Source organism: Pieris brassicae, chromosome 1 (genome assembly GCF_905147105.1).
Source record: "Pieris brassicae chromosome 1, ilPieBrab1.1, whole genome shotgun sequence".
Lineage (NCBI taxonomy): Eukaryota > Metazoa > Arthropoda > Insecta > Lepidoptera > Pieridae > Pieris > Pieris brassicae.
In genome coordinates this window covers 3,127,106-3,144,553 of record NC_059665.1, presented here as the reverse complement: position 1 = coordinate 3,144,553, position 17,448 = coordinate 3,127,106, and the positions used below count along the sequence as shown (strand labels likewise).

The following is a 17,448-nucleotide window of genomic DNA, read 5'->3' as shown; positions in this document are numbered from 1 at the left end:
GCGGCAATGGCAATGTGTATCGAGCAATAAATGTAATAAAAAGCATGATAAGCAGGATGGCCAATGACCAATGCCAGGATCTAACTACTAAGCCATTCAATGGTAGATGGTTATCACAAACATAAAGTAGTTACCAAGGCTTGGTCACCGCTCATCTATTTATTGACATGTAGAAATTGTGGAGATCCGGATTTTCTCGACTTTGTCATTTTGAATGTCGTCTTGAACATACCTACGAAGTAGAATGTTCTGAGAGTTGAGTTCAAAGTGGGTATGTAATTATAACAGACTAGATTAAAATGCGATTATTTAAAATCATGCTCTTATTGAAAAAAGTTACTATGCGCCCTTTTTCCATGACAACATTTATTAAATTAAATTAATTAGCGGTTGATTGGTGACAAAACTTTGAAAGCTTTTTGAGGAGGGCTAAATGTACAAAACTAATTTGATGGAGGTATTAGTAGAATAAGAATACTGTTTCTAAAAATCCTGTATAATGTATACTCAGGGTTTTCTTGATTTATAAGCCCTGTCACAGACGAAATCGGAAGGCAGTTGACAAAGAGTAAAGAAGAGTTTAAGCCCTGTATAAATGTCGTGTTTCATTAACTTTCTTCTGTATTTATGACAAAAATATGGTTGTGCTAATATGTACAATTCACTATACTAGTATTTTTAAAAGAAAAATGGTCTTAGTGTTACATCAAACAATAGACCTTATGTATGCGTATGTAAGACCGTACAAATATGAAATTAAAAAATAACAGTACATGTATTAGTAAAAGCATTTAAAGACGAAACACTGCTAAGAGAGTATAGGTAATACGTAGCATATGTAGAAAAAAAAATTAGTATACGAAACTTACTTGTACCATTTTTACGGCTTGGGGACACAGATCTCATGGACATGTCGGGTAGATCTGGACCAAAGCCTCTGTGCCGGTTGAATCCACCGTTACCCATCGCACCACAACACCAGAAGAATTGTTTAAAGCCACGACGAAATCTATGGAAAAAACAAGTTATTCCAAAAAATCTGACAAGAAAAAGCCGGTTATCTCATATAAAGATAAAACTTACTTGGAATTCATCCAACAGTAAATAATAGGGTTATACATGGAATTGCTCATAGCAAGCCAATAGATGCCGAGGTATATTTCCTGTATGTACTCGTAGTTGACCACGTCTGGGTAATATGACGTCACGATAAAATAAACGTGGAACGGCAGCCAACATACGGCAAATATCACAACGACAACTATCATCATTTTCACCACCTGCAATGAATAATTAGTCAAGTTTTTTTCGCTAAGCTACTTCGAAACGAAATATTAATAGTAATCAAGGCTATCCAATATTTACGATATAATTACAAATGCAACAACATATTGGTGTCTAATACGATCCATAAAATTCCTAATTCCTAAATTTCTTGACCTAAACCTCTTTGACTACGAATGCCGAATAAACAGAAGAGCATCGCATATTCATAGTTTTTTGTATGACAATAACTCTTGAAGAAGTTGTTTATGATTTGATACCTAAGTATTAATTAATTAAGATTACAGAATCTATGGGAGAATGCATGCAATTTTAATTAGTTAAGTTTAAAGTAAAAAGTTTTATTATATAGACCAAAACTCTAATAATTTAAAAAATTAAATAACTTGAAATGGGTACGGGCTACTACAAACATAATCAAAATGAACAATTTTTTGCGCCTACATTTAGTAACATAAAGGGGTGGATTAGATGATACTAATTAGACATCAGTTGTTTAAGGTTCATCTGTTAAAATAAAGTGGAATAGACTTTTATAAATAAGTTCTAGGCCTTCCAATACGATTTAAGTTCCGAACCCAGAACATTAAAGCTAAACACTGTTAAAAATTAAATATAATATTTCTATGAATTAAATATAAATTAAAATTAAATTCAATATCTGTCTAATAAAATAATAGATTAGTTTTAGTAATTTTAATGTACATTAAACTGACAAATTTGGTTCAAGAAGCAAATCATTGATTGAAGATAAAATCAGGTTAATTTAAAATCCTACATTATACTTATACAAAAAATTCCATGGGGAGTCCTACAGACCCTTTGTGTAATTATGCTCAAAATTATTAAGGTCAGCGATTTTCTTTCAAGTCAAATGATGATTTAAAACTTCTAATTACCCTTCGTTTGCTTTTGACATTGTCCAATTGCCGCTGGGTACATTCACCGATAGATTTGGAGCCCCACAACTCGACTCCAACTTTAGAATAGGTGTAAGTCATTGACATTATTGGTAGAAAGTATGTCAACAACATGAACATTACGTTATACCTGAAAAATTACAAAAGGGGTGTGAACACGAAATTGTACCCGTTTCACATCGAGATCCGTCGATCCACAACCCACCAGCTGCCCACCAACGCACCGAACCGATTGGACTTAGGGTCCAAGAAGAGGTTAAGAAAAGAGCATACCAATTCTTGAAAGTCCGGTAACGCACTTGCGAGCCCAACAAAGTGAGTGTCTATAGCGGTAGGGCAGTATCACTTAACATCAGATAGTTAACTTAACTTTACTTGTGATTGGTCAAAAGCAAATAGGCCAATCACAGACAGGCGCTAGACGGTTAGACCCAACACAATTAAATGAAGCCCGCTATTGTTTCAGATTTTATTTTACATTCGTTGATCAAATTTTCATTTTGTATGGGTAACATTATATCGCAATTGCCCCGAGACAGGTCGAAGGCTTAATAAGCATAATGGAATATTTTATGCCTTTACTAAAAACAAGCAACTGTTTTTTTTATGATGAATAATAATGTATGTAAGTGAATCAAGTGTATTTAGTCTTTCTATCGAAAGATCAAGTGTCCGTAACTGTTTAATTTTTATGTAGAACTAGCAGACCCGGCAAACCTTCTGTATACACGTCTTAAATATAAAAATAACTTTATACGAACTTTATAAATAAAAAATCATGTAACTGTAAATGTAAACCTTTCTCGAACATACACAAAAAAGTATTATAAAAATCGTTCCAGCTATTTAAGTGTTTAATTAATGTTTAAAACAGAAGATTTATAAAAATAAATAATAATAAGATATCGTTACAAAGACGGGTTGACTGAAATGTTTCTCGATTTTTCCACAAGTTAGAGGCGTTTTCAGCAAGCTGAAATATGATTTATGGCCGTTCATGAGAGGTCCTATTACGGGAATGGCAATTTGCATGTTACCCTTGTTTTCAGGAAGCTGAAACATTTTTTTCATGCAGTATCAGAACAAGTGTAGTCGAGTGGTAGTTTCCAGGAAGACCGTTTTCAGGCAGTTTCGAGACTTATACCTCTTTGATGAAGGAATATTCTAGATCGAATTTTCTAGGTCTGAGACAAGTACGGATGATATGCAAAAGAGAGGGAAGATCGGAACCTTCTCGAAGCCAGACTGAACATTCTAGAACGCCACACGACAAGGACGGATCAATGTGCGAAAAAGATAAAGAGTACGTACGTACGTAGTAGTACGTTCTAGAATTGTGCAATCGCTACTCAGTACCAATCCTACATAGAGGAATCTCGAACATGTTTGAAGATTATTCCCAGCCCTATTATTATATATGCAAGCTGAAACGCGACCAATTAAGTTAGTTTGCAAGTACGAATAGTAAAGACAAGTGATAAAGAACTGTGTGAAGTGTGCGTAATTGAAGTTACGGGTGACCGTATTCTGTATATGGTAATTCGTGTATTTGTGGCTATTTAATGGAAACAAATTTCTCATTCATTTACCTAAAAACCCTTGAAGAGATCTACGGCGATATATATACGATCCCCTAGCTCGTAACAATATTTTACCCATGTGCCATATAGTATCTCCGAGTATATTATATAAGGCTGAGAGAGTAGTGGCAAATTAAATAACTCCTTATCATTGAATACAGCCGTAATAAAGAAAAATATTCTGCTCCACGAATTGACTAGTAATTATTTGATTTTCCGGCAGCGGACTTACGAGCCTTTTGGCGGTGTGTGTCAATGGGCAGCAGGTATCATTGAGAAAGTGAGCCTCCGGCCCGTTTGCCGTCACAGATCGAAGCGCTGTCAATCGATGAAGTAGTAGAAATTAATAGTTTGTTATAATTATTTGTGATATTAAATGTTCTTTTCATCATCTCTTCACTATATATATATTTTTTTTATTTTCTTTTAAGTGTAATACTCGCGTGAGAACAATAACATATTTCAATTTATTTAATTTCTTTAAGTTAAAGTAACTCCACGTGGAATGCCAAAGTTTCATTGTAAAAGTTTCCCCTACAAACTTTTACACATATTCTACGATAAGTTTAGTAAGTTTATGTAAAAGTTTTAACTGAACAAGTACAATATTTGAACAGTCTTAGAATTTCGTTCCTTAAAAAATCGAATACATGCATTTACAATTGCAATGTAAAAATATTAATTATTTGTATTGATTTTATAGTGTGATTACTTATAAAAAGATTGAAATATTAAATAAATATTTCTATCTTAAAACTCTACAGTAGCATCAATATACACATTATAAAGATCCTATTATGCTGTTTTTTAATTTAATATATTTCTGAATTTATTTCAAGATTTTTAATAATGCTTTTATTCATTTTGAAATGTTATGTTATATGTAATTAAATTTCCGTCTTCTTGATAGAATATCATTGTCAATGTTAACTTTAGATGGCTCTCGCGCTCTTTGAGGCCCTGTCTGTAACAGACTGATCCTCATTGTTAACAAACATTAAAAACAGTCCGATTGATTTCACCAGTTAATACATAATATATATAAATACAATGATTATTTATATAAATCTTTTGAAAATGCATGACAAGATTACTTGAAGTTTATCGTACTAGTACTTTTTAGTATATTAAAATATAACACCGAATCAACTTTCGTGTTGATTAACAGTTTCTGTATGTTCCTATTTACTTTGGTAACAATTTAAATTACTTACATGTATTCTAATTGGGATCTTGTCGTGATACCATCCGGCCAATCAGGAAAGCATATGCGTCTGGAAAATAATTTTATATTAAATTACTAAGTTCGGTAGCACGAATATATCAATTCAATAAATATTTATATTTTTGAAGTTATACTTCTTTTGGCTTATTTAAATTTAGTGAATTTTTACGATACGCGCGTACATTGTTACAAAAAACCGACACCCTGAAGTTAATGTTTAAAGAACTTTATATCTCATTAGAAAAATGTATTTTATTTACATGAGAAACCATTAGCCGTCACAATTTTAGTCTACTAGGTTTACTCTGACATGTATCTTTAATGCCCTTTTGAATTTGTTGAACGCGCTTATTATGCGAATTTTAGACGTAATTGAATAAATAATTGCACACCCTCATACTTAATAGACTTCTTCAAATATCTTGTACGCCGCTTCGGCAAGATAAGCAAACTCGCTCGACGAGTATTGCGTGTAGTTGTGTGTTTGATTTTTTTTAATGATAAACTACTATGGAATGAAGTTAGCTATAGTCAACATTTTAGTTTTTTCTATTGTTAGTGTCGTTTTTCTACAAACATAGAACATTTTTTTCATTTATTAACTTCACATTAACTTAAGGTTTATAATGGAAGAAAATGCTAGAGCTATTTACCAACGTCCAAGATGTATAATATATATTAAGTACCGCGCAATATTTGTTGGCTTACTTGTAATCTAATTGAATTTTAAATTTGTACCCTTATAAGATTTATGGCTAGCGGAGCAGGCTGACGTAATATTTTCCTTACTATAAAGTAAAGTATTTATTTAATGTCCTTTCATTTTGTACAGGTCGCCAGTCAGTGAAATGTGTGTTTAAATTTATATGGATTAAATGTCAGGAGTATCTGTAAAAGCAAGCTACAATTAAATATATAAATGGGTGATATGTCAGAACCTACGGATCCCTGAGCCCTACAGACGTATCCTAACATTGTGAATATATAAATAAATACGGGATGACTGCACCAAGAGACGTAAGGTAACAGACGGAGCCCTACGGGTAGGATCAAAGGTTCAAGGCTCCCCACGATAATTAAGGGCTTGAAGTAGTCTTCGACACTTTGAGAGGAAGCGAGATGAATACATATGATACGAGTTTAGCATCAGTACTTTTATCATCCATCTATAGTCAACATTTTTCCAAGAAATTTATTTTATAATTTTAAAACCTATGTTGAAAACGTATGGGCGACTGGTAGAGCCTTCGTAGTACTCAGCAGTAGTAGACTAGTAAAATTATATTATTTGTTAAATAACTTTGAATTCTTATTGAACAGCTGTGACCGCGGCTAAGAGAAACTAACAGTGAAAATAAAGATTATTAAAAATAAATTCAAAAGCTAGAACCGGAAAATTAAATTTCAAAGCGCCTTATATTCTTCAACAACAGTTTGACCATAGCGTATCGCAGACCTTTCGCGTAAATATGAGAGTTCATTTAAACCCACACTACGGTCGGACGAGGAAAATGCAATTACCGGTGCAGCATTTTTTCATGCTTCCGAGAGTATTGGGAAAATGTGGCATGAAAATATCACCAGTTTTTTTTTCAATTAATCCCTTAGATCAATCTGTGAATCCATTATTTATATTGAATTTGTCACGTACTCTGTATTGTTCGTGATTTTTCATCACACGGCCTGAATTTATTTTGATTGAAATAAAATAAATAAACTATAACCCTTAAAATGAGCAATACGTAAAATTTATTATTAACGAATAAAACTAATTTTCTCTCTCTCTCTCTTCACTCTTGTCGTTTAATATTTATTAATGTAAATAAAAATAAAATAAAGGAAGATATGTGTACAGTTACGAACCGTACGTTTCCATCCGGCAATGGATCAGTTTCAGTGGTGAAGTAGAGGAAATTGGGACTGCTGACCACACAACTGATGGCCCAAATCGCGGCTGCAATGGCAAGCGTCGCGCGCTTCCCCAACCTCGGCCGAAGAGGGCTCATTATTGCTACGTACCTGTAATATTATAAAAATTTTAGACCGTTTTACAAAGTTTAGGCTTTTCTATACTTATTTTATATTGCGTTACTGTGTGCAACGTATTATTGTTTACACAATACACGACACTCGTTGCAGCGCCGCATCTAAAATTATATGCAATATATAGTTTGATGAGAAAATTCCAGACGTAGATATCTACAATAGTACCAGCTCGCAAGTGTCATATGCTATTTAAATTCCCATTTACCTGTAAAACAATACATCTTAGTCTGGAAATGGCAAAGTAAAATGTGTTTATTTTAATTTAAAACTAAGGTATCTGATTAACATTCCATTTGTGTAACAAACGTTGTTGATTGTTCCGAACACACACTGCTTTTCAACGCGAATGCTCCCGGGAAATCGGGATTATGGAAGCTGTTTTCTTCTCTTAATGAATATTTAGCGTGGTCGATAATTTATTCCGAGGGATAATACGCACATATTACGTATTTTATTATTCTCTAAAATAATTATGTAGATTTTTATATTAAAAATAGGATCGGTAAAATAACTTTAATCATTATAACCTCAAGTAATTAAACGAGAATTAGATTAGGCTTATACGACTTCTATGCGTTTAAATAAGTCCCTAGTAGACTAGTTTTAAAACAATTTTGTCACAACCATATTTTGTAATAAAGTTAATTATTTAAAAAAAAAGAAAAAAAGTTTTGTGTTGTTATCCGTTAAATTTCTAGATGGCTGTCAAAGTATCGTTGTCAAGACCTGACAGCATAAAATATTATAATTGGTGTCTAAATATTTCATTTTACAGTATATTTAGTAGAACTTAAGTTTTTGTTTTCGATATATGTACTGTGTTTTCACAGCTTTCGGTATATTTGGATACCCGGCTGTGTCAAAAGCTCTTAATAAAATAATTAACAAGATACGCGAGCTACGCTTAGCATTTTGAGAATTCACTTGTTTTTCGCTAATTGTAGGAGTGGCATGTCTCCCATTACCTAATAGCGTAATAAGTTACACAATTTCAAATTACGCAAAATGTGGTGAAATGAACGCTTTGTTTATAATTTGTTAAGGACTGCGAGCTTCCGTTTTTTACTTCAATTTCAGTATTGTTCACTTGGAATAAAATTGTGTATTTTTGATTTTAATACAAGAATTTATATGATGTATTACATCGGCGTAAACTATTTCGTAAGTATACTTACATTTTTGAATAATGTAGGCAATATGTTTATCTAATCTTGTTCCTATTATTTAAATCTAAATTATATCTAAATTCTTGAATTCAAGTACTCTTTGCCCTCAAATTACGCCCGGCAATTAACGACATGTCGTAATTTATATAAAGAATTAAATTTAAAATGTAAAAGAATGAAAAATCCAGTCATTAGGCAAAAACTTTATTATTAGAGTCCGTAGGTTCCATTTGGCTCATTAATTCTTAAATTGTTTTAAGAACATCAATTTATTCTGACCACGGTTTAATACTTTAATGTTTCCTCCTAATCTTCCATTAATGTTGAATCTCACAAATGGTTAGTATCTTAAATCGCTGTTAAACAGATTCAAATGAATTTAAGTATAATTATAATTGAAGGCAATTGAATAAAGTGCAGCTTTCGTCGTGCAACGAAGCTTGCTTGTCCGTAATAAGCCTATATTTATTTGAAAAGATCCTTTATAATATTCCCTCGCTATTTATGATTTCTAGATTTTTATTTTCACGAGATGAAATGAGGAACTTCTGTTATTTAAAACCGACGACCAAGAATACGAAGAAGAGCAGAGAAGTTTACTCCGCCAGAACATATGTTACACATTGTAATTGATACAAATATAAGGCATACTTCATTGCTACTGAGGAATCGTGGCCTGAGACGTAGCTGATTCTGCACTTATTTAATTCATAAACGAAGTACTCATGAATTACTTATAGGTCGTAGTATATTTAGTGTTTTGCATGCCAAATTTTGCCGCGAGTCGTACAGAAAACCGGATGCCTAGTAAGGTATATATTGTTACTTAAAAATATCTTAAAAGGTTTATAATCAACGAGGTATTCAATTGCAATTAAATACACAAAATACACACTTATAAATGCACAAACTAATCACTTTAATTACACGCATTTACGCACGCACTTTCACTAAAACTTAATTTAGCTTTCTGAAAACGTCTAAAAGTTGTAGAAAAATCTAGAAACCCTCTAATTCAACCCTTCTTCGTAATAATATTTATTTATTTATTAACACTCCGCATGTATAGAAATATAATGCAATTGACATAATTAAATAAAAAGGAGGACAACTGGCGACCTAATCGTTTTTGAGCGATGTCTTCCAGTCAATAGTAGATTATTAACAAAAATAGATTACAAGAAGCGCAAGATTACATAAGATATAACAAAGCAATTAAAAGATAAACAGCGATTAGGACAATATTAAGACAGATCAGTTTCAGATCAGTGAGTAAGAAAGTAAGGGATACGATGTCGACAGGTAATGCTGGTACAGTAAAGGAATATAGAGAAGGATCTAAGCGAATAGGTAGATAGGGATAAGCTATTACTTTTCATTCGTCACTTAATACGAATGTCACATAACTTCCGATATAATGTCAACTGTCAAATAACTTCTCATATATGACGCGTTCGACAAGGGATAATATTATATTAGCGATGGTTATATTTTGGACTTTTGGAGGAAATGTGAGTAATGTTACTGTTAGCACAGTGCCAGTATCGTATTCGTTATGATAAAAAATGTATTTTGGTGTATGAAATTTTCAGAATTAAGTATTTTACAAAAATTACATTTTATTAAGAAATCGCACGATACTTTTGATTTACTTTATCATTATTATTTGAATTTAGAATTAAGAATAAGGACAAAATTGTCTGATTATGAAAACCTACGAATGCCTAGCCCTACAAAGCGAGTCATCTTATTAAACTTTTATGAAACCTAAGAAAAAAATTCTTTACGAAGCGCTTTAGACCAAGAGAATTGAGTTATTTAAATAAATATTTATGTATTTTCTCACTTAAAAATCAATTAAAATTACCATTACCACCGACTGTAATTTTTCATGCAAATTTATTTGATCATCACAGATTTACGCCCCCCCCCTCTTTGCTGTTTGAGTATGATATGGCATGAGTTATTAACTTTTGTACTTTCGGAGCTTTTGCTCCTCATAATACTATTACTATTTATACTAATACTATAACTAACGTAATATTTGAAATAAAAGTATTGAATAAATAACTAAATTTATTCAATAAAAATTCGCAATGACATTATTCTATACATATGTTAAGTTTTCCCTAATGAAGTATTCCCGTTTGATCTATACTAATATTAGAATTAAGAATAAGGACAATACAAAGTACAAATATATTATACAAAGAGGATAGATTCGACTATCTGTTTGCGTTGCTCCAATACTGACCGGACCAATTGAACTTATTTACAAAATAATTTAAAACCATTTATTATCCCTGATTTACATAGGCAAAAAAAAATTGAGTAAAAAGTACACATGTCAGAAGTGAAACTTCTTTGGCAAACTAAATAAATTTCCTTCATATTTATACAAATCTAAAACTTTAGAATTCCGAGACTTAGAGGAAGAGAAAAAGAATTTAATGAATTTAATATTGTCATTAAAATATTAAAAGTGTCGGAAATTAATACAAATTTAAAAAAAAATTATCTTCGATACTTACATTATTCGATGCGATTTATATTGGTATTGTTGTGACTAAAGCATTATGATAAGTAAAATATGCAATATCAGTTCGTGTTTCAACATTATCTAAATATCTTGTAAAAATAGCATCTACTGTCGTTCTACTCTCCCTACATGGCTGTTTGCTTCATTTAACGTTCGCCCTTTCGCACTCTCTCTCAATCAGTCTCAATCGCTCTCTCTTTTTTTCGACATAAACTGCACATTTTAGAGACGCTTATATTATTATTACTGCTTTTCATCCGTAAAAAAATTACCCTCATGCTCCTAAAGAAGTTTCACTTCAAAAAGATAAGAGTGCATAGGAAACCTTCACGGTGCAACAATGCCTATACGGTGCGGAAACAATTGACAATAGAACAAACTGATGCACTACACTTTTATAGACTACAGCAATATCTACGAAAATGTCACGTATCACATATCGATCAGACATAATATTTGTATTTAACAGTCCAGAAATTCTATTGAACATCATAATGTTCTATAGAATTCCTTGACGCGATGCAACGGCTTAATTAATGTGCGTAGAACCGTAGAGCTCAGCTCATGTGGATATAATGAGTTGATAGTAATGACGCCGTCATAATTTGTGTTGCCTGTGTCATAATGTGTCTTAAGTATATAAAATCCTTACCGATCAATACTGATAGCCATGAGAGTAAGCACCGAAGCAGATATACTCAATACGGCAACAAATTGGCAGAATTTGCAGTAAAAATGTCCAAACGGCCAATCGGAGTACAGCATATATGTGAAATTGAACGTAACATTCAATGTCGACATCATTGCATCCGCTATTGATAGATTCACTGAAAAAAAATACAGTTTTAATAATACGTTATAATAGAAAATCAGTAGTGTTAATATATACAAATATTTGTGCGTGTTTGTAATTAAACTCCTTCTTTACCAAATTTGATTTTTTTTTGTGTGAAAAAAGTTTAGGTTTTATAATATAATTTTTTAATAACTAATTCAAGCAGATTGTTTAGACTTACAATAAGATTACTGTATTTAAGATATGTGTACAGAACAACATCTGTCTGGTTTGCTAGTAAATATATGTTTTTTGATAATTTTTCTCAACGCCAATGAATGTTGAGTGTAAGACGTGATACTAGCACAGTCGTGGAATTGAGACGTCACAATTGCACGACCACTGTTGAGAGTCGCGTGCCTGGACACTACGTCACCACTACCTCCAGAACGGAGCATTTGGTATTTTCTAAATTGGCATTCGATGATACGATGTCCATGTATTAAACAGACTTTTCTATATATAAATACAAGTCAAAGAATGCTCGTATCTTCTTTGAATATGCCGTTCCGTTTCTAGCTTTCACTTCCGTTTAGTTACAAATACATCCACAATTCTTCTATGATACCCATATATTTTTTTTCTTTTTTATGAAACAGCGGACATACGGGAAGGAGGCTTATCTGGTGTTAGGTGATAATCTCGCACACTTTTTTAAGAATTGGTACGCTCTTTTCTAAAAGGACCCTAAGTCTATTAAATAAAAATTGGTTCGGAAATACTTCAGTTGGCAGCTGGTTCCACTTAATTTTGGTACACGGCAAAAACCACCTTAAAAACACTCAGTTCAGTGGAATTACGGACGTTGAGGTGATACAGGTGGTATTTAGTATTTAGCCTTGACGTCCGATTATGAAACTCAGCGAACTTAATTCAATCAACTCCTCTGAACACTGTCTAATCCAAATCCAATGGTAAATACGGTAAAAGATGAAAATGCCCTAGATCTGGTCAAGCGGAAGGAGCTGATACTGGGGAGATCCCGCCCAGAGATGAGAACAAAACGTTGGGCCGAATTTGCGCTTTATAGATTTGCGAGCGATGGCCCGTAGTGAAGTAACGTCTCGCCATGCAAGCCGAGCTTCTTAGAGGCTAATTCAGCCTTCTCTCAGAAAAAGATACCGTTGAAACTAGTAATCGTGTCGCTTAATTGTGATTGCAGAGACGTCGAATAACTATCAAAGTGAACGACAAACAGAGTCAGTTTTTAGAATTGCATCCTTATACCACATCCGATTAGACCATTTTATCGCTTTATATCATTTTATCTCCCTGTGAAGAGAACGCATTAGATCATAAACTAAACGATAAACCGAGCACGGAACTCAAATAGTCAGAATATAAATAATATTTAACATTTTAAAGTATAATACCACGAAATGTCTATTCTTATTTGCTTTTGTTTAACATAATTGTTTTCTATGTATAAAGTTGAATATACATTAAAAAAATTAAGTCACTTGGTATGAATTACTACTTCTATAGTCTGTACAAATTACATAAACCTACTAATACAGAAACAACAATTAATAAGTTTCATCAATATACTATACATTTTTTTCAAAAACAATATTTAGATATAATTATAAAAACAATCATTGGCGCTACAACATTCTGATTCCCTTTCATAATCATTTGTCAATCTATTAGGCAAGATAGCCTCTTTCGTAAAGAGGTATTCCTTCACCGTTCGAGCGAATATTAAATGCGCACATAGACAGAAAGTCCATTAGTGAACCGTGGTAAGCCTTGGATCGAACCTACGACCTCAGGGATGAGAGTCGCATGCTGAAGCACGAAATATACACGAATATAAATATTATATACCGTAAACGGTATTATCTTAAGTTCATTCACATAACAAAGCAGGAGACATCAGAATGATTTAATTTGTCAAGTTGAACAGAACATAAAGAGTTTCGCTAGCGTATTATTAACGTTTTTAATCTGTGGGACGTTGGCAAAGTTAGTCATGTACGTGTTCAACGGGCCTTTGTGATAAATTAGTTTGTATAAGTAGCCACTAGATGGCAATGGCGGGCAGCTTATTAATTTTAGTTTGTGAAAATTAAATCTAGATGGCGGGATTGTTAATGGAGCTTATGGAACGAGTAATGAAGTGGTCTACGATTAGACGGTTGTGAACGCTCAAACTTTCAGTTATAATGTTGTACAGATGAATTGCTACTCTATAAAACAAAAACTTATTCAAGTTTTAGTCCTGTTGTGAAACTTATGGACTCGTTTTCTAGTTAATTCTAATTTCAAGAGCTGTCAAACTATTTTTTCGATGTAGTTCAATCCGTAGTCTTCCGTAGATGTCGTAAGTTCATAACGAACTTAACAATTAATTCAGAATGATAATTGATATCACTATTGAAAAGCGTAAGCCATTTAAAATATAACAAATGTTATACAAAATGCACCGTTAACACGTAATTAAGCAATTACGTGTTAAACTGCGTGTAAAACACTAAAAAGAACTGGATTTTAGATTTCCAGTTTTATGTTCTATTTTTAAATTTGAACTACTGTACTTTTATAATATCGCCTAAGTGTACTAGTTGTTAATCTCTTTTATGGAAATGGCATTATATGATGTCCCGTCACAACGATTACGTTAAACCTATATCAAACTATTTTTGTAGCAAGTAAAACTGAACCGCAAAATTCCCAGAAAATAGGAAATTTTCGTCTAAAATAAACTCGTTTACCAGATTTAGTACTCCTGAAATGTATTTCTTGCGTTTGAATAACGGAAATTACATGCCAAAGTCTACAATATACTATAGAGCACTTACTACATAATAAATATATATTTATTTAAAGTTTTGCGTGTTGCACGTTATTTTAATAGCAAGCAGTCAACTTAAATCGCATAATGTCAATTTTCAAATTTCTTATGTCAAAATTCAAAGTCGTTCTATATTCAAATTTATTTCTTTGATACTTGATCATATTGATTTATAAACCATTCAAGTTTGCTGGCTCTCAAATTTTTTTTCAGGCATTCAGCGTACTTTCCTTGTTTTACAGGTCTCATACAAAGTTATTAAACACATCTTACGATTAGACCTTATGATTATCGGTTATATTCTTATAAGAAATCATAGCGATTACAGCACATTTTTAACTCTCTTAAAATTTACTAGAAACAATTTTGAATTTATTCAGACATTTTAGATGTTTATCAAAAAAGTTCTCAACATATTCCTAGAAATTACTCAGCTCTTGACAGTCCTGTATAGTTTAACTAAAGGCTAAATAAAATTCTCTTGATACAGAACATTATTCAAATATTTGTTGTAGCTTTAGCGTTCGGAATTTTAATATAGGCGGAACGGAATATGGAAGTATAACTTCTACCTACCATTATTTAACCATACAATACTGAATTTTCTTAATCAGTGCACGTGGATCGTAACTTTGGAGAAAAGTTTTACCGGAAATCGAACTGGGGTTACATTATATACATGCCAGGCTTATTAGTGAATTTCAAACAATACCAAAACATTTTTATACCGACCACCAAAATCTTTCGACAACGTCCTAGTAATGAAAAACTAAACTTAACATAATTTTTATTCCAAATGGAATCAGTCTCAATTAAATGTGAGTAGTTACTTATCAATTGAAATTCTCCGTCGCCAAATTGTTTGTCTTGCGACTGTGATGAGCTCGGAAGTCATATAAATTCTATATAATACTGTTGCAATCATTGTTTCGGCCTATAAGACTCACAAAACAATTAACAGAGGTTTTCCTTGTACTAAAAATATCACTTCCTTAGGGTTACAGCACACACATCAACTCGGAAAGGGATCCTCAACATATCGCTTTTCGCCTAGCAGTCAACCTAACCAAAGCATATCAGTAGCTCCTGTACGTCAACTCGGCTACGGCTAGGCAACACCGCGCTTACGGCTTGCTAAGTGTAGCGGTTATGTCCCGGTTTAGAATACCCTTGATGAAGAGGAAAAAGAAAATATCAAGAATCGTGAGTTCGGGTACGGAAAGACATAAGCGCGGGAACTGCAAGTTGACCTCGCATCACATCGTGGTTCGGAGCCTATTCCGAGGCAAGGCTATTACGTTACGATTCCGGTTAGTGTGCTTTGCAGTAGAGTTGTATACAAACAATACTGAACTTGGTGATAGGGTGACGATCCCTTTCCGACTTGATATGTGTGCGGTGACCCTTTATTCATACGTATAAAATAATAGGAAGAAAAAGACAAAAGAAGCCAGTTTTAAAAAGTCACTTATCAGCTTACAAAGGAAAAGTTCTACGCGTCGGCCTACTAAGATAAATGTAACGGTTCCAGTGACGTGTACAAGATAAGGCTAGACAAAGTTGCTCTACTCCACACTTTCAGATACTAATGATAAAATATGTCGTCTTTAGTTAGAAAATTGCGCATCCTTCGAACCAAATGGAATTCGTACCTGAAGAACGAGAACCGGGTGAGTTATACCCACTAAATTCCTTCGGGTAGTTCCAACTCGACCGCATCAAAGAGTATACATAATTACTAGTAATTTTAACGTTAATTATTATATAACTATCCCAACGTTTCGAGTGTTTACAAACGCTTATGGAAGATATTTCATTATAATATGTGAGCACTAACTTTCATCTTATACCTTAATATCAGATAATAATTACTACTGTTACGCTACAAGTTTTTTGGATTTCAGCACACATTACATCAGTATCATTGATTATTTTACTTTAGACTACCTCAGCCTGGATCAGCCGTCTTTGCCTGACAAGACTTCATTTTCCCGTGTCACCTCAACGTCCGCCGTTCCACAGCTGAGCGTTTTTAAAGCAGTTTGTTCTACTATAATGCGAAACCAGCTGTTCACTGAAGTATTTCCGAACTAATTCGACTTAGGGTCCTTCAAGAAAAGAGCGTACCAATTCTTAAAATGCCGGCAACGCACTCGTGAGCCGTCTGGCATAGAGTGTCCATGGGCGGCGGAATCGCTTAACATCAGGTGAGCCTGCTGCCCATTTGTCAACTGTTCTATGAAAAAAAAAATGTTTAAGATTATTTCAGATACAAACAAATAACAAATCATTAGGCTTGACCTCATGACTTCGGTTTTGAATAGTACGCTTAACACGATAAAAAATATGTTGAAAAAGGTTTGAGTTATTTTGTTACAAAGTGAGATATAACGTATCAACATATCTGGTTAATGAAATAAACAAAAAAAATGAACTAACTGATATACAGCCAAGTATAACTTGAATTATCAGTGATTTAAAAAGTATTTCAAAAAAATTGCAAAAAAGAGTTATTATGGACGTCATATAAGTCGGTAATTGAATATCTATAAACATTTTAAAACCTTACCAAGAAAATAGTTTGTCACACTTCTCATACGTTTATTTGCTAGAACTATCCATATCACGACGAGGTTGCCCACGGTTGATACCACGACCATACCCGCGAAAAGAACCGTCCAAAGGAGTTGTCGCCACCATGGTAATATGAATGATTGGTACACCTGAAAAAAAAAATTAAAACCGTAAAGAGGAATGGAACGGAACAGAAGTTACACTGAAATACATCTAACAAAGCAAAGTCTAATTCTTAATGAATTCTAAATTTTTATATTAGATTAAATCACAAAGAATGAAACTTTTTATATGTATATCTTAAAACCGAATTTATAAGCAATACGTAGTAGATGCAACAAACTCATTTTATTTTATTCAGTACAAAAGTGGTGACAGCTAATGTACATATACAAGCCCAATATGACATAAAAAATCATATTCATAGTAATAATAATAATTAAAAATAAAGAACTAAAATAATACAGCAATACACACTGAATATT

General features: G+C 32.9%; 1 protein-coding gene across 1 annotated transcript in view; it reads right to left on the bottom strand.

The window, feature by feature from the left end:
- LOC123715023 (tachykinin-like peptides receptor 99D) overlaps positions 1-17,448 on the bottom strand; it is an 86,579-nt gene that overhangs the window by 2,032 nt on the left and 67,099 nt on the right. The window contains exons 3-9 of the mRNA XM_045669809.1: positions 16,959-17,112; positions 11,413-11,587; positions 6,873-7,028; positions 4,999-5,058; positions 2,184-2,334; positions 1,084-1,280; positions 870-1,009 (exon numbers count right to left, since the gene is read on the bottom strand). Of these exons, the coding sequence (XP_045525765.1) occupies positions 870-1,009; positions 1,084-1,280; positions 2,184-2,334; positions 4,999-5,058; positions 6,873-7,028; positions 11,413-11,587; positions 16,959-17,112 (1,033 nt within the window). The remainder of the gene's footprint in view (positions 1-869; positions 1,010-1,083; positions 1,281-2,183; positions 2,335-4,998; positions 5,059-6,872; positions 7,029-11,412; positions 11,588-16,958; positions 17,113-17,448) is intronic.